This window comes from Procambarus clarkii, chromosome 65 (assembly GCF_040958095.1).
Source record: "Procambarus clarkii isolate CNS0578487 chromosome 65, FALCON_Pclarkii_2.0, whole genome shotgun sequence".
NCBI classification, from domain to species: domain Eukaryota; kingdom Metazoa; phylum Arthropoda; class Malacostraca; order Decapoda; family Cambaridae; genus Procambarus; species Procambarus clarkii.
The window spans coordinates 18609631-18632521 of NC_091214.1; the positions used below are offsets into that span (position 1 = coordinate 18609631).

Below are 22891 nucleotides of genomic sequence, written 5' to 3' on the forward strand. Positions count from 1 at the left end.
CCTGGGTACCAAGTAACTGCTGGGTGAACTGAAGCATCAGCTGATAAGAAACCCCCCCAAACTATTTTTGTCCCGCCCGGAATTTAACACTGAAATTCTCGACTGTGTATTGAGAATGAACCCAACTGTACATATACAGTACATTTACATACATGCACACACACACATTGCATGTATGTATGTATGTATGTAATGTTAGATTAAGAGAACAGTATGTTTTATTTAAAATGAAGAGTAAAACGAAGTTAAGACATGCAAATGTGTTTGCACAAGAAGGTAAACAACACCCTCTTGTTGCTGGTGTGTGGTGATGTGGTAAAGTTTCATGAATGTAATAGAAATCTTAATGAGAACTGTATATCAGTACTGTACAGTATATTGCACTTGACATCATCCACGAGGGTTTTGAAGCACTGCTGAAAAATGGTGTTGGTGCAGTACTCTGTTTAAAATATTCCTCGTCTAGGAATTTGAATTTTCATTGTGTTTTGTCATTCTGCTGCAGACTAACGTTTAACAATTCTTTATGTGTTTTCCAAAGAGTATTGCATTCATTTGTCTTGAGCTCTAAATTCTTCTCCAGCAGGCATATTACTTTTGTTTTCTTAACATTTTCTTCAGCAGCTTCGTCGAGTTGTTTCTGCAAGTGTTGTATCATTGTTGTCTTGTGGTCTCTGTCACGTGTCATTATCTCCAGCTGCTTCTCTATATCTTCCCTTCTTGCTCTCTCTTGATTAAGCTCCTTGATGTTGTCTTTTGACTCCCTCTTCTTACTTTCTCGGTACTGATGCTGATAAATGGCACGTCGTCTCCCATGTTCTTTTCCTGGATCAGTAAATGGTTCCTTTATCTCATGCAACTTTGGCTTTTTGCCCATCACAGAAGTATCTGAAGTAGAGGTGATGTCACATTCTCTCTTTAGACATCTCTGCAGTGAACCTTTTGACACGCTTAAGTCCCCACTAGTTTCATTATGTGGTATGGCAGTCAAAAAGTCATTGCTTTGAGGTGTGGGGTTATGTGAATCTACCTGAAATTCAAGCTTCTTAGACTCACCTTTAAGGATGTATGCAACTGATACTACTCCATGTGTTACTTGACTCTGAGTAAGTGTTTGAGTCTTGACTGAATTATTTTGCAAAGCTTTTTTGTCTGAGATCTGATTAACTGCAGGAACAGGCAGTGCAGTGTTGTATGACATCTTGTCTGGTGTTTGGGTACATGATGAAATGTAAGTTGTATCGTGAGCAGAGGCCTGCAATGTATTATTGCCTGGGGCCTGATCAAGAACTGAGCCTTGTGGAACATTTTTGCCTGTAGTCTGATCAACGGACAAGACCTGCTTTTCATTTTGGCCTACACTTTGGTCAAGAGCTGAAGAATACTGCACATTCTTGCCTAGTGTCACCCCATCTTGTAGACTCAGCAGCCCAGGACTTAGACTTTGGCTGGCAGCATCTGTGGACGAGGATGCATCATGTAGTATAATTTCATTTACGATTTCCTGGTCCAGAGACTTTTCCTGCTCCTCTGTAAGCTTAGGAAATTTGTTCTCTAAATACCACTTTGGATTAGCAAACAATCTATTAATAAATTCTTCATCATCTATACTCTCCATCTGTTCTGGGTTCTGAAAAATTTTCTTGTTTGGAACAGTGGGGGCATGCAGTGCAAGGTTATCTGACATATTCAATGGTGTCTGGTCAGGAGCTAAGGACTGCAACTCATTCTTGCCTGGGACCTGATCAGGAGCTGAGGACTGCAACACATTCTTGCCTGGGACCTGATCAGGAGCTAAGGACTGCAACACATTCTTGCCTGGGACCTGATCAGGAGCTAAGGACTGCAACACATTCTTGCCTGGGACCTGATCAGGAGCTGAGGACTGCAACACATTCTTGCCTGGGACCTGATCAGGAGATGAGGACTGCAACACATTCTTGCCTGGGACCTGATCAAGAGCTGAGAACTGCGACACACTCCTGTCTAGATCTATACCACTGATTGCATTAGCAGAAGTTGAGTCACCATGGGCCGAAATTTCATTGAAGAAAGGCTCATCAAACAAGTCCTGTGAGAGTGAATGCTCTTCCTTGGCATTTTCAGCACGTTTTCTAAGAAGATTCTCCCAAAACGTGGCTGGATTGCCGCCGGTAGACTTTCCATAATCAATTTCGCTCGCCTCCATTTCCACTAACACGATCAAGTACTGTACCTTGTCACGAGCTAAGTTCAGGGTCCAATAATGGAGGTTCACCGTTTTGTTGTTTTTAGATACAGCTACTCGGAACACAAAGTTTCAAGAAGCACGGGCTATGGTGAGCTTGTAGTGGAGGTTTCCGATGGGTGTCCCCCTTTTATATTGCGCGGAAATACGCAATACGTTTTGTGCTTAAATACAAACACGTTTTGTGCTTAAATACAAACACGTTTATGTACGTTATGTTGACAAAGATGATGCAACTCTGCCGCTGTCGTACAGTTGACGTACATCTCAAGAGATCTTAACTCTGCAACCTGCTGTGTGTGTGTCTGTTATCTGCTCTTTGTCAATATCTTATGATCTTTAAGTATGAGAAGGTTAATAATTATGAAAATTATATCTAAAATATATCGTTTCACTTACATAAAGATGTTACTTGGTCAGTAGTTAATATCGAATTAGCATCATTGGGTAACTGCTAAAGTTCATGATAAAGCCCCTCTATTAAAAAGCAAATGGCTTGAAATCTATATATAATTCGATTACGTATAGTTTTGAAGGATATATATATATACAGGCTATTTGCAAGAATATTATATATAATAATATTAACAAATAATATTGATGTTACTTATCACACACAATGCGCTATTGATTATCATCAAACATCTGACAACTTGTACTGATTCATTGCTGCAATAATTGCCAAATTATTATGATATTGCCTTATCAGATTTTATATATATATATATATATATATATATATATATATATATATATATATATATATATATATATATATATATATATATATATATATATATATATATATATATATATATATATATATATATATATATATATATATAATATATATATATATATATATATATATATATATATATATATATATATATATATATATATATATATATATATATATATATATTATTAAATATGACCGAAAAAGTAAGATTAATAATTCTAACACGAATTTTCTCAATCTTTCGTACATTACGCTTCACTGTTGGAGGTAAATCAAAAATCAATTCTCCAAAATTCATTTTTATTTCTAGTCTGACGCGACACGGGCGCGTTTCGTAAAACTTATTACATTTTCAAAGACTTTAGTTCACAAATACACAACTGATTAGAACTTACGTATCTCCGATTTTATATCTACATTTGAGTGAGGTGGGAGGGGTGATGTGGCATTAACACAAGACAGAACAAGAGGGGATATTAATAGGGTATTAAAAGTATCAACACAAGACAGAACACAAACAATGGGTATTGAATAGAGGTGTTTGTAGAAAGCCTATTGGTCCATATTTCTTGATGCTTCTATATTGGAGCGGAGTCTTGAGGTGGGTAGAATATAGTTGTGCAATAATTGGCTGTTGATTGCTGGTGTTGACTTCTTGATGTGTAGTGCCTTGCAAACGTCAAGCCGCCTGCTATCGCTGTATCTATCGATGATTTCTGTGTTGTTTACTAGGATTTCTCTGGCGATGGTTTGGTTGTGGGAAGAGATTATATGTTCCTTAATGGAGCCCTGTTGCTTATGCATCGTTAAACGCCTAGAAAGAGATGTTGTTGTCTTGCCTATATACTGGGTTTTTTGGAGCTTACAGTCCCCAAGTGGGCATTTGAAGGCATAGACGACGTTAGTCTCTTTTAAAGCGTTCTGTTTTGTGTCTGGAGAGTTTCTCATGAGAAGGCTGGCCGTTTTTCTGGTTTTATAGTAAATCGTCAGTTGTATACACAACGTCATCGTCATATTATCAACGTCATATTATCGTCACAATATATATATTGTGACGATAATCTCTTTCAAGAGAGATTGAGCCTGCTCTTCCCTACATCATTACGTTGTTAAGTACAAGATACTATATAGAATATACGTCCACCAGTATCGCCAAACGTTTTGCCCAGGAAGCAAATCGTACCATGCACACCCCGACACCAGCCACAGCCGCCGTAACTAGCAAACTGCTCATCCTCCGCCTGCCTGTTGCTGATTGGCTGATGTCTCGCCACACCTGCACTCACACCACCACCGAGAGTCGACGTCTGGGCAGCAGCACGCCGTACTCATCAGAATATCTTTGTGCTCCTTGGAGTTTACATCTCTCGCTAGTAGACTAAGCCTTGGCTTTCGTGTAATAAGGGAGGTGGCAGCTTGAAGCCAGTATTCCAGCACCGCACATATTAATTTATATTGCTATCACTATTTTTGCACTCTGGTCTTAGAGTAACTTTTCATTGCCAGTTATTATTCATGTTATTTTGTTGACCAGTGTTGAATTTTATGAGATTGTCTTTATTCATGTCTTGTTTTCTAGAGTAATTAAAATTTCATTGTTTATATACTTGTGTTTTGTGTGTCTTCCCATTACCTTACCACAGACGAAAGGACAAACTTTTCTCTTTTTTTTTTTTTGTGATGTGACAAGGCCCTGCCCCCAGCTTTTGAAACAGCCGAACACCAACGCTTTACCGTCACTATATATATATATATATATATATATATATATATATGTGACGGTACACATATATATATATATATATATATATATATATATATATATATATGTGACGGTAAAGCGTTGGTGTTCGGCTGTTTCAAAAGCTGGGGGCAGGGCCTCGTCACATCACAAAAAAAAAAAAAGTTTGTCCTTTCGTCTGTGGTAAGGTAATGGGAAGACACACAAAACACAAGTAACAAATAACACACCAGAAACAAATACCTATTTGATATTCCAAGATACGACTTAATCAAACTAGAAATGATTTACAAACCAAGGGACCCAGAATGTGGAATGACTTTCCCAATTATGTTAAAGACTGTACCTCTCCCAACCAGTTTAAGATAAAAACTAAGTACAGGTACCACCTAATTAACTCAATGTAACCTACCTCGCCCCTAAATGTCAACCCATGTCTACGATTTTAAACAATGCTGTTTGTTGACCAAATTGTATTTTTGCTTTTTTCTGCCATGTTTCCCCCCCCCCTTTTTTTCAGATTTTTTCTCAACAAAATTTATACTTTAATCTCAATTAGTGTTAAGTTTTAGTTTGTGTTTTTTCTGCCTGAAACGCTTTGCATAATAGTGGCTTTAGGCATTGTATGTACTAGCTCTATCTATAAATCCATCAACTTTTGTATTTCACTTTGTATGTTTGTACTTTACCTGAATAAATATTTGTATTTGTAAAATATTAAAGTATTCAGTGAGAATCCACAAGGTCTTCTCTGAATACTCTTTATTTTCTTCTCCAAGGCTATGGGTCCCTACACTTGCACCAGAGGTGGTGCCCTCACAACTTTAAAGACCTAAAGTATATACAGTATTTATATATACTTTATATATAAAATATGAATTTTTAATTATTATTGCTATTATTACCTTTTTTTATTAACAAGCTTAGGTATACACAGCAGTGTGCTGCTGAGCTATTATATATGAAATATTACACAGTGTAGATCAAAAACTAGCTATAAGTTCATCTAATATTCCCATCTCACAGGATGGCCAGTCATACATGGAATCAGGGGGAGAAAATACCAGCCTCAGTACAAAAACAAATCAACTCTGACTGAAAGTCAGGAGAGAACATTAATTTGGGAAAAAGAAACATGTATATCAGGCTTATTTTTTACTGTATAAACAATTAAGCATATTTACACAGCAGTATGGAACGATTCTATATCTATAAAAGATAATGTTAGCCTGTCTTTTTGTCTGTGTCCGAGGTTGAAGACCAGATGCTTGGGGTTACTCACAAAACGTTGCAGGGTGACTAGTCTTTGTTCGGGGATGGTCATAGGCAGGTCAGGGTCGAACACCATGCTCCCTCTTTGCATGAAATGACAAGGGGAGTGGAACTATTAGGAGACAGTGTCAAGCCATCACAACTATACAGCACTCAGAGGGAATCAAGATAAGGATTTGGGATGGGAGGGGAGAGGTAACTTCACTTTACCATCCAGCCCAAGTGGATGGGCCATGAAATGACAAATTATACTAATTTCCAATCTCCATAAATACCAGACTCCATCCTCTCTAAGATTTATCCAGGATATTATTTTCTATAATACAGTATTGTTAGTTTGTCTTTTAATTCAAGTTAATTTATTTGTTTTTTAAGTTAATTTATTAATGAAGACATTGTCAAGTTAAGATATTAGGCATAGTATATACTTGCTCTGTCTAGATATCATACATTCTAACTCATTTTGTATGTATGTACTTTTCCCTAAATAAAATTGTCATTGTCATATTAAAGTGGTGAAAGATAGAGAAGTTGAAGAGTAGGGAAGGTGGAGAAAGATAAGGAAGGTGGTGAAGGGTAAGTTTAGGTGGTGAGATGTAGGTAATGTTATGAAGAGTATAGAAGGTGGTGATGAATAAGGAAGGTTTTAAAAGAGTAATGGAGGTGGTATGAGTAGTGAAGTGTTGGGAAAGTGGTGAAGAGTAGGAAATGTGGTGAAGGAAGGGGAAGGTAGTGAAGGACAGTGAAGGATTGGAAAGATGTGGTGAATGTAAGAAATGTTGTGAAGGGTAGGAGAGGTTATGAAGGTAGTTGAAGAGGGCAGGTGGTTGAAGAAGAGGGCAGGTGGGGGAGGGTAGGGAAGGAGTGAAGAATAGAGAAGGTGATGAAAAGTGGGGAGGATAGTGAAAGGTTGGGAGGGTGGTGAAGGGTAAGGATGATGGTGAAAGGCAGGAAAGGTGGTTAATTGTTGGAAAGTTATTAAAAGGTTGGGAAGGGTAGGGAAGGTGGAGAAGGAGAGATAAAATGGTGAAGAAGATTCAATTTTGAGAATACCTAATATCTGCGAGTTAATGAAATACATAGTTACAAAGCTTTAAGTACTGTACAGTATATCTCATACTATTTGGTTTAAAATTATTCATGATAATTAGGCATTCACTAATATATTGTTGAAGTGTGTCCTAGTACTTGTACATGACAAATAGAAGAGTTTGAAAAGTAGAATGGACAATCTGAGCACCATATATGTTAAAAGGAGGATAGAATATGAATCAATATCATAGCAGATTGCAGTTATGTGACCCATAAAATTCAATAAATTACAAGATTGAAAAGTGTGCTGAAACAGTTTGGTATGTTGAAGGAATAGGATGATGGTTATGGTAAAGAGACTGAGTTTGAGGAGAGGGGAAACCGAGGTGATAATTTGCAAGTTATCACCTCGGTTAATTGTTGGAAAGTTAATATCATAGCATATATGACGAATTTATGACACAGCTTGAGTGTGATATCTTGAGATTGTCTTATCACAGATTGAGTGTTACATATCTTTCAAGATAACCTAACCTGATCAGAGCACCTATTAAACTAAAACCATATTCAATTGGAAATGCTGCTGTGGATGACGATGTTAATCAAATAGGGAATTGGGAATAGATGGGGCATTATTATCTATAACCTATTTTTCTTATAGTTTACAGTACGGTACTGCTCTGCTATTTTCTCCAGGCAAATGCCTTCTCTCTCTAATTCTAGTGAAACTCATAGCAGCCTTATGGACGTTTTAAAATCAGTAAACATTAAAGTATTATTAGTACTTTTGAGTATTTTTTTATTTATATAGTATACTTATGTCAAACAAATTCATAGGTCTTCCCTAATAAAAATATTTTTCCATAAAAAGTGCATTATTTTTCAATGGAAGTATGTCCAAGGCATTATTAGAGTCTTGATAATTTTTATAATAAAGCAAAACTTATTTTTTGTGTTTAGTCATGGAAAGCCTTGAATAGTGCTGGTAATAAAGTATAAAAAGTTTCTAAAAGCAATAATATTTTTATTTAAAAAATATACAGAAGAACACAGTACAATGGCTGCATAGTTGTTACATGAAATGCACATTTAATAAAGCCACTAGTATGCAATGCATACATGGACTGTACATGATAAGCTACTTGGGCAAGTGAACAATTAGTAAAAAAAATCTGAGCCAGGATTCACAAAGCACTTGGGTATCCAGTTACATAATCTGTTCCTCTTATTTCAATCATGGCAGCTTAGTTGGTATTTACTGAACAGTTTACGAGCTTGAAAATACCGTACTACAAGGTCATCCTTAACAGTAATAACCTTGGGGCGAGGACCACCTCATAGCAATCTGGAGGTCGTAAATGGCAAATCCTGACCCTGAATTGTGGGGTTCAGTCCCTGAGCCAATTATGTGCCTCTGTAACCCTTTCCACTACCGCCCACAAGATGGGTATGGGGTGCATAATAAATGAACTAAACTAAACTGACCCTGGTAAAAACAGCAGCTCAAGGTCTTAAATGTGCAAAGTTGATGAAAAAATAGTTTGATTAAATTTCCCTCTTATAATGTAAGTTTGCCAATTTCTATTTTATTGTCATGAGTGGCTGGATTAAAAAAAATTATATATTTATACCAGTATGAAGTGACAATTATATCATAGCAACAATGTGGAATTACCTTAATTTTGTTTAATTATAAAAAAATAATGAACAATATACTGTACCAGTTGAAAGTAATGTAAATTTTCAATCTTATGTCTTGAGCATACAAAATGTTCTAATTTCATTAATGAGCAAATCTATGTGATATGAATTTTACATTTTCCTAAAGCGAGGTATCGGCACTTGTGTGCAGACAGCGACACTTGAAAATAATGACCTTAGTGAGCTGGTCACACATGCACATGAACACCAGGTGAGGCACAAAACTTCACTGTAACACTACATTGATGATAAACAACTTGGACATTATTGGGACAGTGATGCAAAAGTCAGACATCTTGAAGACATTGAGTGCCAGAGGTAAGTACTACCTCATGCTTAATGCCTTGAGGACCACCGAAGGTCAGTGTTGTGAAGATTTAGGATGTTGGCACTCCTGAAAATTAAGATCAGATAACATCATCCTGTATAACACATTACATAATAAAAAATATTGAGAAACTTACTACAGTGCCTTGGTCTTAATACACTTACACATATATTGGGTCTTTCCTTCACCTTCATAAAAAATATTTGTATTTTATATGCTAGCCAGTAATACCCGGGAAACACTCAACATAACAGTCCCTATCGTTACCTTATTACAACTTGTTACAAAGCTGTTACATCTTGTTATAAAGTTTTTATGACATGCTAGAAAGTTGTTACAACTTACTAGATACTTGTTACTACTTGTTAGAAGGTGTTTCAAGTTGTTAGAACATTGTAGGAATGTTGTAGTTTTGTCGTGTGTTTGGAGGGTATGGATCAATACAGTACAGTACAGGCACTCAGATTAACTTAAAACCAATAAGACCAATATACGTAATCAAAAATTTAATTAGTCAATGTCATAAAATCAATAATCATAAGGTTAAGAGTACATACATGCTGCAGGGGCTGCAGGGGCCACAGGAGCTAACACCGGGACAGCAGTGGTGTGAAGGGCAGCCAGACCCTGAATCTCATCAGCCGTGGGAATGAAGGCCTGGACGAAAGGTGGGATGAAGCTGCTAACACCTGCATCAAGAGATATAATAATGTCAAAACAAAGTTGTCAAGTGTGTACGATTACTGTATACAGTATTTGTGGTTTACCAAGTACAGTATGCACACCACTTGATTTTGATGTGTTCAAACTGTTCAAAACTATATAAGAAGAAATCCTTGTTTTTTTTACATCTTTCTTGCAGGTCTTATTTATTAACTTAAATACAGATCCTTTTGTTCTATATGCTCCTGGATTAATGAAATCTTATTTACCTAATCATATCCCTTAATACCTTTGGAAGTAGTAATCATATATATATACTGTATATGTATAAAGTGCATATATATATGTACACACCTGCCTGAAATACTGTGTGTGCTAGTGGCTTTACAAGAATGTAAGAACTCTTATATAAATAAATAAATAAATAAATAAATAAAAGTGCATTTATAAGTCAACCAATTAATATGACATGTTGGTCAAGTAACAAATGCCATGCTATTTTTTCTTTGATTGTACAAGAGAATGATCCATTTAACTTTGGGGTATATTGTACTTTATTAAGCAGGAGCATAACCTACTCACATGAAGGAAATGACCTTAACTACCTAGAGAAACACCAAAAACAAATTTGAGGGACAGGATTTACCTGGAGGCATTCCAACAGGAGATCCTGGGATGATGCCAGCACCAACATTCGCTACAACCATAAGAACTAGTAGCAGAGAGTAATGCATCTTCAATTCTTGAAAGAGAATAATTCTAATATAGTATTAAAATCCCATGGCAATTCAAAATTTCTAGTCATAACTATACAGAATATATGGGATGTCTTGGTATGTTTGGAACAGGTGCCTGGTTTGCCAATAAACATAATACTGTATAGCACCAGTGTATATTGTTGTAATGTCTCAATACTAGAGGGATGTTACAACTAGTAACATCCCTCTAGTTAAAGTAAAAGAAATTGCCTACTAAAGCAAATTTATGTCAGATGAAGCAGAATAATATTTGCAAGTTATCAACAAAGAAAAGGTTCCTCAAATTCTTCTTGCCTGGTATATCAGCCAGGCAGCGACACACCTACCTGAGAGCAGTGTTGACGGGGGACTCCAAACGTGTCCCTACTCCGTCCCAGCTTTATATACCACATGAGGCCCTGCATCAGAGCTCGCAAGTCACTGCTCCAGTGCATTCTTGACAAAGACGGGCATTACTGAAGGGCTTGATCCATATTTTTGTTACATGTGCATTATACAATAAGTAGTGTTGATATGAATTACATATCGGGTCCCAGTAGTAGTTGGGTTTGTTCTCAATGTAATCGAGAATTCCGGGTTCGAATCCCAGGCAGGACAGAAATGGTTGGGCACATTTACTTTTCACTTAATGCTTCTATTCATCTAGCAGTGAGTAAATACTCAGGAGTTAGTCAGATTCTTGTGGGGTAGCATCTTGGGCAGGGTCAGTAATTCGGCCTTGGAGGGGGGTGGGGGTGCATGCGACCTCGATATAAGTCTACTGTGTATGAACACACACTGGCTTCCTGTCCCCCGACACAATGAATTAGTATATTTGAATTATATTTCTTTTTTAATATTTATTATACCTTGTGTGCATTTGCATGTTAAAATTCACATTCATTTTTTATTAAAGAAAAAATGACAGGTTTAAAAAGTTTCCTAAAATATGTTTGCTACTGTATTTTAATTTTTCATTGGGTCAAATGTTGACAAAATATGATGTCTGAAGTCCACAAGCACAAAACTTTCCATGTTGGTTATATATTAAAAATATCCTTTGAGTCTAGTGATGCACACATACAGTGCTGTATTATATATTTTTCTCCTCTCTGAAGGAAAAAGAAATCTGGGGTTCCTAAAGCTAACTTGGTACTACTCACCTGCTCAGACTGGAGAAATGTCACGAGTGGAGTACCACAGGCAAATATAATTTATTGTGAATAAATTCCATGTTATGGAATGTGGAATAGATCATACACAACCTACAAATTATGTAAAAAAGCTTGAACATATTCAGATAAAGAAAGGAATCTAAGGGTGGTTCTAGATAGAAAACTATCACCTGAGGACCACATAAAGAACATCGTGTGAGGAGCCTATGCTACACTATCTCATTTCAGAATTACTGTTAAATATCGTATATGAATGGTGAAATATTAAAGAAATTATTCACAACCATTATGGGATCAAAGTTGGAAAATGCAGTGGTTGTATGGGGCCCGACAGCTGAGTGGACAACACCCGGGATTGGTAGTCCTGAAGTTCCGGGTTCAATCCCCCAGTGTAGGCGGAAACAAATGGGCGGAGTTTCTTTCATCCTGATGCCCTTGTTCATCTAGCAGTAAATAGGTACCTGGGAGTTAGACAGCTGCTACAGGCTGCTTCCTGGGGGTGTGTAACTAAAAGGAGGCCTGGTCGAGAACTGGGCCGCGGGGACGCTATGCCCCGAAATTATCTCGAGATAACCTCAAGATCTCCATATCTTAGAAACACATTAATAAATTGGAAAAGGTGCAAAGACATGCAACTAAATGGCTTTTGGAACTAAAAGACAAGAGCAATGAGGAGAGATTAAACACATTAAATATGCCAAAACTAGAAGATAGAAGAAGAGGTGATATGATCACTACATACAAAATAGCAAAAGGAATCAACAAAATTGATATGGAAGAATTCTTGCGACCTGGAACTTCAAGAACAAGAGGTCATAGATTTATGCTAACTAAAAACTGCTGAAGAAATATAAAAACATTCACTTTCACAAACAGTGGTAGACGGTTGGAATAAGTTAAGTGAGATGGTGGTGGTGGTGCAGGCCAAAACCATTAGTAGTTTCAAAGAGTTATATGACAGTGCTGGGAAGATGGGACACAACGAGCGTAGCTCTCATCCTGTAGCCTGTGTAACGTACTAAGCAATTAGATAGTAGAACTTTTGTACTATTCACTTTATAGTCTGAAAAAATGAAGGGAAAACTATTTTAAATATTCCTAGGCCTAATATAGGTACTACCAAAACAGGAGGACAGGCTGATTATATTGAATTAAAAATTGTAAAACTCCAACTTATTTACTTTGAAATTTATGTCAATACAGTACATGCATATAATATGGGTAATAGTGCAAGTCATGTGATAATACCCACATCCTATTCAGCAGTGCAGCCGCGTGTTCATGACTAGGCTAACCAGTAATCTCTCACAGGTTAAAAACTTATGTACAGTATCTGCTGTTATGGTGGCAGCAATGAGACGCAGCTCGTGAGCAACAATAGACTGGAACAGATTAATGACTTATGAAAGGTCTACAATAACGTTGGTCACTGTCACGAGTGCATGAGAGCAGTGACTCTTGTGACCTCCAGAGGGCTTCTGGTGTATATAAGGCCAAGATGCAAGTGATGTACCACTGGAGTCTTTTGCCAACGCTGCTACCAACTTGTGAGTACGTCATGTTTATTTCATATTATATACTGTACGACCATTTTATTAAAGTGCCTTGCCTTTTGTCTTATTTTCAATTTTACTAAGAATACAAAATTTGTAGCACACACAAGGGAGCCGGTCGGCCGAGCGGACAGCACGCTGGCCTTGTGATCCTGTGGTCCTGGGTTCGATCCCGGGCGCCGGCGAGAAACAATGGGCAGAGTTTCTTTAACCCTATGCCCCTGTTACCTAGCAGTAAAATAGGTACCTTGGTGTTAATTAGCTGTCACGGGCTGCTTCCTGGGGGTGGAAGCCTGGTCGAGGACCGGGCTGCAGGGACACCAAAGCCCCGAAATCATCTCAAGATAACCTCTCAAGATAACAACACACACAAAAGAATACTTTGTTTAAGGTTTTTTATGTAAAAATTATCTTTTATTTTCAGGAATACAAATATGCGTTACTCAGTGCTGATACTTTTAGTAGTAGCAGTGGCAACAGCTACTGCTATCATCCCAGGACCTGTTGTTGGAACACCTGCAGGTACAGTAAATCCAAATTCCACTTCTATTGCTGTCAGTTGGTGCTCTTCAAATTAAGGTTCCATCTGCTCTTCTCGCCATGCTAGAAAATTCTTTCCTTGGTAAATCAAACATTTAAATTAGGTTTTCCCATTTAGATTGGCTTCTTTTTTTTTAACAGTATTCTTCAGATGTGCATTTTCTGGGCTCTCTAGTTGTCCATTCCTGCATGGTACAGGTGTAGCCTAATCCCTTAGATTAATGTAGGTTCTGCTACCTTTAGATAGGTCCTAACCCTATCAATCTTTCTCCGTTTTGCCAATTATGGAGGTATTTGTCTGCAATGTATATTTCATCCTAAAGACAAGATTTTCATTATGAGGAAGGATTTCATTCTTTGGTATTATCTCACGCCATCACAGGTGTGGGTGGTTTTATTCCATCTGCAGCCCAGGGGTTCATACCCTCAGCCGATACCATTCAGGCTCTGGCTGCTCTACATACCACAGCTGCCCCTCCACCAAGTACTTCGACTCCTGCGGCATGTATGTATCATCGAGTGTCTTATTATACAGTACTGTAAATACTTAGACAAAATTGGAAGAGTATAGAACTTTCATATTTGCACTGCAAGCTACACAAGTGAATACAATCATTTAGAGGGGGAAGGGGGGAGAGGAAATATTAGTTTCCCACTTTCACAGGGGTGGGGCTGATATCTGCATAGTAGAAATAAGAAGTAAATAGGAAAACTGCAAATATTTACTGTACTGTATTAACAAACCGATTCCATGTAATCTTTTTCACACAATGTGTCTTGTGTCATTCACGCTCAAAACCTCACTTCATCACCTATACAATGTACAGTATGTCCATCTTTTGGCTCCCGCTTTGATTTATAACATTACATTTTAATTACTCTGCTTCACATTTTGCATCTATGTAGGGTATCATTCTCCAATGACATTCAATATTATCTTGTACATGTATAACACTATCATGTGATCACATAATTTAAAAAAAAAAAGGAATATTTAGCCAGGATAGCTATACTGTACAGCACAGATAGCACAGTAACAGAATAATTAAAGTGTTCATACACATGATTTGATTCAGCATGCCAATATTACTGCAGATATTGATTTTTTTTTGGTTTTGTATCACAAACATAATGGAACATGGTTCTTTCATCAAATACATAGTCAATTGAATAGTCAATTAGAAATCTTCTGTTCATTAATCACTTCCACAATACTAAGTGTATTTAAGTACAAGCTTGAGCTAAAAAAATTATGAATTGATAATACATACTTAACTTTCATTCATTATACATATATTTAAAACTGCAGCCATTGTCACTTACTCATGGCACACCATACACACCCATCATATCAATCTCGGGCCCATTCCCACTTAGCCATTCAGATAACTCATAACACACACACACACACACATACATACATACATTAACGCATACACACACTCGATAAACGTTTGAACAAGGTGACAGTTTCAAACACAGGATACAAAGCTGAAAAAATATTAGAAAGCTCAATTTTGTAGAGTGGTAGATAGTTGGAACAAGTTAAGCGAGGTGGTGAAAACCGTCAGTAGTATCAAAGCATTATGTGATACAAATCCACAAGGGCCATGATTAGGGTTCGAACCTACGCACGGGAGGTTCCCAGCTGTGCCTTAGTCAACCGTGTCGTGGCACAATTGATTAAGGTGCGGCTGGGAACCTCCCGTGCATAGGCTCAAACCCTTATCACAGCCTTTGTGGATTTGTTTATTTGATATACTGTATCACGTTATTATGATTTCTGTGTGTATTATATAATACAGTAAAGAGTACTGGAAAACCAGACACCATGAGTGTAACTCTCATCCTGTAACTACACTTAGATTATTACACAAACAGTATATATAATACATATTGTATGAGAGTATCAAGATTATCTGATCTCAATCTTATTTCAGGATTGCCCACTTATTATATCTCTGCATCACTCGGCTTCAGTAGTGCTCATAATGTTCAGTACACAGTTCCTCTCACTTCTGGTACTGGAAGACTGCAATGCACCTGGATTTTTGTCACTTTCCACCATGGCATCGAAGTTATCAAGAATAACTCTTCCAACATATCCTGCTATTATTTTTAAAGTTATCTTTTCTAAAGTCTATTTATAAGATGATGTTTTTATGCCAAACATGTGAAAAGCTCCTTGCACAATAGCCTATAAATACTTTAAGAAATTTCCACAATAGTGAAACAAACATGTTTTATGTTAAAGAAATGTCAAATTTAATTTTATCAAGTATTCCTTATTAATTTTGATGATTAAATATAAATAATTTCTATTGTTTAAATGGATATCCTTTCCCAAAACACTAAATAAGGTTCACTTAAGTAAATACAGAATGAAGACTAATATCTTCATGGCCAAACTAAGCCTACAGAGATCTTTACCATATATGTATGAGCAATCATTAAATCCTGGCCACAAGACCGTTTTTCATATACAGCAGCTAAAATTCACCATTTGGTGCTGTACTATAAATTCACTTTCCTAACTATAGTCAATCATTTTGCTACTGTGTACTGCCAAATTCTTTCCCATTATGCAGTACAGCATTTACTGTAATGCATCCACCAAACTCCTCACTGTACAACCTTCAACCTATCTGTGTACTGTACATTACCGTACAGTAATACATTACCCCACAGATTTCCTTTCATGATTTGCTCTAACACTACAGTTCTTTAAAACAACTTAATCCAATACTCTACAGCTTTTAAAATTTCAGCATTTAAATTTCCTTGTCTATTATTTACCCTTACTTCTTGCTCTCTCTCTCTACCTGTTACAGCTGCTTCACCTGTGATGGTTAAATATTGTAAAAATCTTTTGTCCACTTCAAATATTTTTTGACTGGCATTAAATGACATCAAACTACGGTGGGTTATCTTGAGGTTACCTTGAGATGATTTCAGGGCTTAGTATCCCCACGGCCCGGTCCTCGACCAGGCCCCCTTTTTGTTACACACCCCCAGGAAGCAGCCCGTAGCAACTGTTTAATTCCTAGGTACCTATTTTCTATTAGGTAAACAGGGGAATCAGGGGTGAAAAACTCTGCCCATTTGTTTCCGTCTCCACCGGGGATCAAACCCTGAACCTCAGGACTACGAATCCCGAGCGCTGTCCACTCAGCTGCCAGGCCCCTCATCATTAGACAAGCCAGTACTGATAAGTTTCTGCATGCTCAATCTTGCTATCAAGAAAATTGGAACAATATAATTTAAATGACTAAAAACATTTACAGTCATTTCATTCCAATACTGTAACAGCTATATAACATGGGAAATAAACCAAACTATATACTTAAAGCAAATGAATTAAACCTTAAAACAAGAAAATTTTACATCATTTAGCTGGCTTGTTGCAGCAAATGAAGATGTTAAGTACAATAGTAATCAAAAGAAATTGAAACCTAGACAGTAATATGTGATGTATGTACTGCATGCTGTAAATGTCCAAGATTGCTTAGCATTAATGTAATGCAAAGTTGCCATTTTATTGCCACAAAACATTTTAAATAAAATATTATTTTGGTATGATGAATGATACATATATAAAACTAGTACGTTAGTTCATGGGTCACAAAATTTTTTTTTACATTCACTCTGTTTATTGATATCGACTGTATTTAGTTTTAAAGGCTTTTATCTTATTATGTTGAAAATCTCCCAAAGTGTCCTGCATCCCACGCTTCTTAATTCTGAGGACAACAACCTCAAGTCAGGTTTCAGGGACTGAGCCAGTATCCTAAATGTGGGTAAAAATATGCAACATGTACAACAAGGTACTCGAGAGGTGGCAGAGCATTTTAAATGCATACCATCAGATTCCACCATCATGGAGTGGCATAAGGGCAGGGTAGACAGAAATTCAGAGTGAAATAATCAATATAAGGGTGATCAGGAGTATAAGAAGTGAGACTTGGCATGTACATAAAGACAAGGAAGATAGAAGGAAGGCGAGAACCTATACTGACAGCCGAGATGGGAAAATCTAGTTGTTTGCGACTAAAATGGGCTCAAAAATAAAGGAATCACGAATGATAACAGATGCTATGCTAGGAACAAACTTGCCCACAATCTTATGAAACTTCTTCAAGATCTCGAGAACAGGATTATTAGTGATAATGCAGGAGATGTAAGATCTTAAAACTCTCGAGCTTAGCACACAAATGATCCTCTGTAACAAGAAGCACGACTCCCTTCAATGTTGTTGAGAACAGGGACGAAGCTAACTTGTTCCTGGGAGTGAGCCTTAATGATGCCAGAGCTAGATTCCTGGAGATGGAAAATAATGTCTGCACCAAAAGACCACACTAGGACAAACTCATCAGCACCCACCTGTCAGCATACGAGAGATCAGAATATTAGGCCCAATTCAGTAGACGAAACATGCCATGAAAAGAGGGAGGGAATAAGGCATTGGTATCGATACAAGTCCAATTATGATGTTAACATCTCCTAGAAGCACGAGAGCATACAGCATTAACACGACACTCGGTAAAGGAGAAACACCATTAGACAAGTCAGCTACCACCAGAAATGCAGTAGATGCCACTGCCAGGGACACAACAGGGTCATGGAGAATCAAAAGGGGAAGCTGAGGATGAAGTAACATCAGGGCAACAAAACAAGAGGCTTAGATCCAGTAGTGAGCATCCCTCTTTGGAGAAAGGAGGGGAACCGATATTCTAGATCACTCCAACTCTCGGGCCTGGTTGCCCACCACCCCAAGTGAGAGAGGAGTGGCGTGTTTATTGAGTGTGCATACAGCAAAATACACAAGACCACTTTCCTGTAACCCCAACCTACCATGGAGGAACAAAGGAAGGCACAAGCATTGAAGCAACCCAGGAGGTAATATATTAAGCGGTAGAGGGTCCAAATGGCAGTCCAGGGGACCAAAAGAGATACCAATCCTCCAATGCCCACATGACCCAAGTGGGCAACTTCCAACACCACCACCATCACAGCCGTATGCCAGGTCTACCAGTTAGACTATCCAATAGACTGTCGGGCCTCGCTGAACCGTCTGTTTTACTCCTATTCTTCTACTCAAGAACCAAAAGTGTGTTGCTTCCCCCCCCCCCCCCGGAGCATGAGATAACCATAGAAGTGACCTCGTACCATGGTAGCATACATAAAACACATTAAGGTTTCCTGTGCATAGTCCACTCATGCCTTTAATCTCCTGATGGAGGCCAGGAGAAAAAAGGAACAATATATAGTAGTGAAAAAGATTAGATATATTTAAAGATTGCATTCATTCATTTATTATATCACCTACATTCAATTTAATTTAATGTAATTTACTTTGACTAATATTGTATTGATAAAAGCAAATTGATAAACTGTAAGGAAACAGAATATTTAATATACTGTACATTGATTTAAAATTAAATTAAATTCACTTTAAGCAAATTCTAATGATAAAGTATCACTTTCCACCTTTGCATATCAATGATCTTGGAAAAAAAAAATACTGTATTAAAAATATTTCCAGCAATCTCTCAGACCTAATTTTGGCCTACAAAACAAAGATTTCATATACTATTTTATAACAATTTTCATACCCCAGGAGAAGGCAGTAAGGTGATACCCTTGGTGCAGGAGTCACTTGCTTTGGTTAGCACTACTCTCGTGCACACACCTCGGACATGTGCACCTCGGACATAAGTCAATTAATGTAGCATCGAAATGATGAACGTCTGACATAGTTACACAATTTATTCACAGAGAGCTCATAAAATAGATTTGTATCCCATTATGTTCAACCTATAACTTGACCAATATACTGTGGCATTACAGTTGAGATACATTAGTCGAGATAAATTTATTCCCCATAACCAAAAGTACGATTACTATATATAGTTAGGCAGCGCTGGGGTCTAATATACGGTCTCAAACCAATACTCTTAAACAGGTTAGAGTAAACCAATTCATTTACTTATTTTCCAAACAGCTGCATTTATATTTTGTTCGAAGGCTACTAGTGATAAATGGCAATTATTAAAATGTAGTTACAAGAATGAAAGAATGGCTAACACATTATTGCAAACAAAACTGTTAAGAAAAAATTTAGATTAATATGAATAAATGTTCTGAATTTGACACATTTTATATTCTGATTTTAATAATTTATGGAAGACTAGGTTAAAGCCTAGGTTAAAGTTAAATATACCTGACCAGCATAAATGTTCCCCATGGAATGTACACTTAATTACAAATATATTATGACCTTCAGTGGTAAAAGTGATACAGTATTTAATTCACTGTGTCGGGGGACAGGAAGCTAGAGTGTATTCATACACGTTAGGATTTTATCGAGGTCCCTCTAAAGTCAAATTACAGACCCTGCCCAGGATGCAACCCCACAACAAGCTGACTAACTCCTGAGTACCTACTCACTGCTAGGTAAACAGGTACATTAGGTGAAAGGAAATGACCCGTCCGCCCAGGGATTCCAACCCAGAACTCTCGATTGTGCATCAAGAATGAACCCAACTGTACTACCGGGACTCCTAAACTGTGCTGACCTGTAAGACATTTCAGCATGCTCCTTGTTCAGGTATTAAACACAGACATACTATAGCAAAGTTATCCCTTTAATTAAGAACACTAACTTAAAGCATACACAAACCAAGAGAGACTAATGATATGACTGATGCACCACCAACACACTACAAACCATAGCAATTAATACTCTCAAATTCTGTATTCACATTGAGACTTATGCAGCAAACAAGAATACTAACACGAAGCCAATATATCTTGGCACCGTAGGCACACAAATATGTATTACTAACAATAATTCACACAACATTCCATATGCTTTCTTGAGCAGTCACTGCAGAAAATAGCACTATTATAGCACACATGTATATACTGTATATATATTCTGTATTAATGGAAAAATCTTAATATTTCATATAAATGGCACTCATGGAATGAATATTTAAAATGTAACAATACCAAGTATCATGAATACCTATATGTATTCACTGAATGGATAAACATTCGGTGACTTGTAATGTGTCTATTCTGCAGTTTGTATTCTTTGGCGAATGACACAATCCTCCTCACCATCAGCGCTTGAGACTTGTTTGCAACCACTGAAGTCGACTGAAAGGAAAAATATATTACAGGCATTAAAAAAGTACCAAAGAAACTAAATAGTATAGTAAATTAATTACTACAATTTACAATACACTCCTGACCTTCCATACATTTTAAACAGGTAAATTTGGATGGGAGAGAGGGAGAAGAGGTCGTAGGCCTACCTTGGTTACTTTGAGGTGCTTCTGGGGCTTAGCGTCCCCACGGCCTGGTCGTCGACCAGGCCTCCTGGTTGCTGGACTAGGCAGGGAAAGAAAGAAGACAAAAAGGGTGCAGGGAGCTAGAGAAATGGGTAACGGCAGTTCCTTTATGACTGGGGTCACCACAAGCTTGTTTAATAGAGACTAACGTAGGGCACCTATATATAATAATTAATAAGTATTGTGTAAATATACTTCATTTCTTTAATTTTATAATCTATATTCTTTATGCTCATTTCATATTTTACATATTCCCAAGAAACTACCTGATGCCAAGCCTTTTATATGTAAGAGAGGAAAAACAGACGGCAGAACAATCTTATAGAGCCTCAATCTCAGCTTGAGAACGAGTGTATGCACAAGATAGCTGTAAATATGGGGCTTATATCTCTAGATATACAATGTATCTTTTAAAGTTGCATTATAGTGTTTAATTAAAATATACAATGTGGTATTGCAATTAAAAATTACTATCCAACCAGTAAACTTTTGTTTACATTGATGTATAGTAAATATATAGTTTAGCACTTTACACACATTTAAAATTAAACCATCTAATTATTTCTACTAGTACAAGATGCTAGTGTTGCACAAGTAACACAAATTAGGTTCGAGTAAGAACATAAGAATAAAGGTAACTACAGAGAGCCTATTGGCCCATACGTGGCAGCTCCTATTTATAACCACCCAATCCCACTCATATACATGTCCAACCCATGCTTAAAACAATCGAGGGACCCAATCTCCACCACGTTACGCTGTAATTGGTTCCACAAATCAACAACCCTGTTACCGAACCAGTACTTAACCAGGTCTTTCCTAAATCTAAACTTATCCAATTTATACCCATTGTTTCGTGTTCTGTCTTGTGTTGATACTTTTGATACCCTATTAATATCCCCCTTTGTTATGTCCATTCATTCACTTGTAAACCTCTATCATGTCACCCCTAACTCTTCGCCTTTCCAGTGAATGCAATTTAAGCTTTGTTAATCTTTCTTCATATGACATGTTTCTAATTTGGGGGATTAACTGTCATCCTAAGCTGGTTTAAGTGAGTTTATGTCCATTCTATAGTATGGCGACCAAAACTGAACTCCATAATCTAAATGGGGCCTAACCAGAGCAAGATATAGCTGAAGGGCAACACCAGGTGTCTTGTCATCTTGTAGTAGTTGAAATTAGTTTCAACTAAGAGGTGAAGCAGTTTCAACTCTTGAGTAGTTGAAATGGACAATCTGTGATGTATTTTTGATGTCAAGAGAAAGAGGTAAAGCACAAAAATGACAAAGAAAGATGGCAGAAAATGAAAAGGGGCAGAAAGATGACAACAGAAGTGAGAGGCTCTGGTTGGAATGAACAGTGCATAAAAAGTGCCGGGGTAACAAACTATTGTGAAGAGACTTTTGTGTTTATTGGTCAAGTATTATTTAAAAAAATTCCCTACATTACTTTACATATTTCCCTGGTTAATGCCTCCCCCACTCTGAAAATAGGGAACAGGATAAAGGTGAATGTACAAATGTTATCATACATTAATACTATACATTAAAAAACAAAAAGCTTTACAAATGGAACAACATTGCACATTACAGTTACCAACCACTGAATGTAGCATTATAAGCAGTATCTATTAAAACTCGGCAACAGACTATGAAGTTAAAAATACCTTCAGAAACAAGGAAATTCAAATTATTTAACTTCACAAATCCCTTGCATGACCCCCTCTTGACAATTCTACACAAGCAAGGAGACCACACCTGCATATATAAAATCTGCTCATGTAGGCCAACCCGGATACACTGAGGGCTACAGGACTGGAAAC

The 22891-nt window shown here is 37.2% G+C and overlaps 3 protein-coding genes across 17 annotated transcripts in view; 1 reads left to right on the plus strand and 2 right to left on the minus strand.

Moving 5' to 3' along the window:
- Positions 1 to 2404, minus strand: part of LOC123771117 (angiomotin) — a 17613-nt gene extending 15209 nt beyond the window's left edge. The window contains exon 1 of the mRNA XM_045763471.2: positions 2216 to 2404. The gene's annotated coding sequence lies outside the window, so the exon portion shown is untranslated. The remainder of the gene's footprint in view (positions 1 to 2215) is intronic.
- Positions 2405 to 9601: 7197 nt separating this feature from the next.
- LOC138354942 (uncharacterized) lies at positions 9602 to 16028 on the plus strand. 6 transcript variants are annotated; one of them, XR_011223738.1, is made up of 5 exons: positions 9602 to 9711; positions 12930 to 13165; positions 13596 to 13693; positions 14094 to 14216; positions 15652 to 16028. XR_011223738.1 is itself a non-coding variant. In XM_069309506.1 (5 exons), coding segments are annotated over exons 2-5 (276 nt in total). In that variant the 5' UTR covers positions 9602 to 9711; positions 12930 to 13116; the 3' UTR covers positions 15654 to 16028. The 6 variants fall into 6 exon arrangements, 3 of the variants coding, with proteins under 3 accessions (XP_069165607.1, XP_069165605.1, XP_069165606.1); XM_069309506.1 differs by having other exon boundaries at positions 12930 to 13169; XR_011223740.1 differs by lacking the exon at positions 14094 to 14216.
- Positions 9603 to 22891, minus strand: part of Seipin (lipid droplet biogenesis associated protein seipin) — a 33939-nt gene continuing 20650 nt past the window's right edge. For 8 of the 10 annotated variants that reach the window (XM_069309503.1, XM_045763472.2, XM_069309498.1 and 5 more), the window contains one exon: positions 19460 to 20872. In XM_069309503.1, coding sequence (XP_069165604.1) covers positions 20787 to 20872 — 86 coding nt within the window. In that variant the 3' untranslated portion in view covers positions 19460 to 20786. Of the gene's footprint in view, positions 9733 to 10352; positions 10449 to 10790; positions 10900 to 19459; positions 20873 to 22891 lie in introns of those variants that run through there. The other 2 variants (XR_011223736.1, XR_011223737.1) reach the window with 2 other exon arrangements.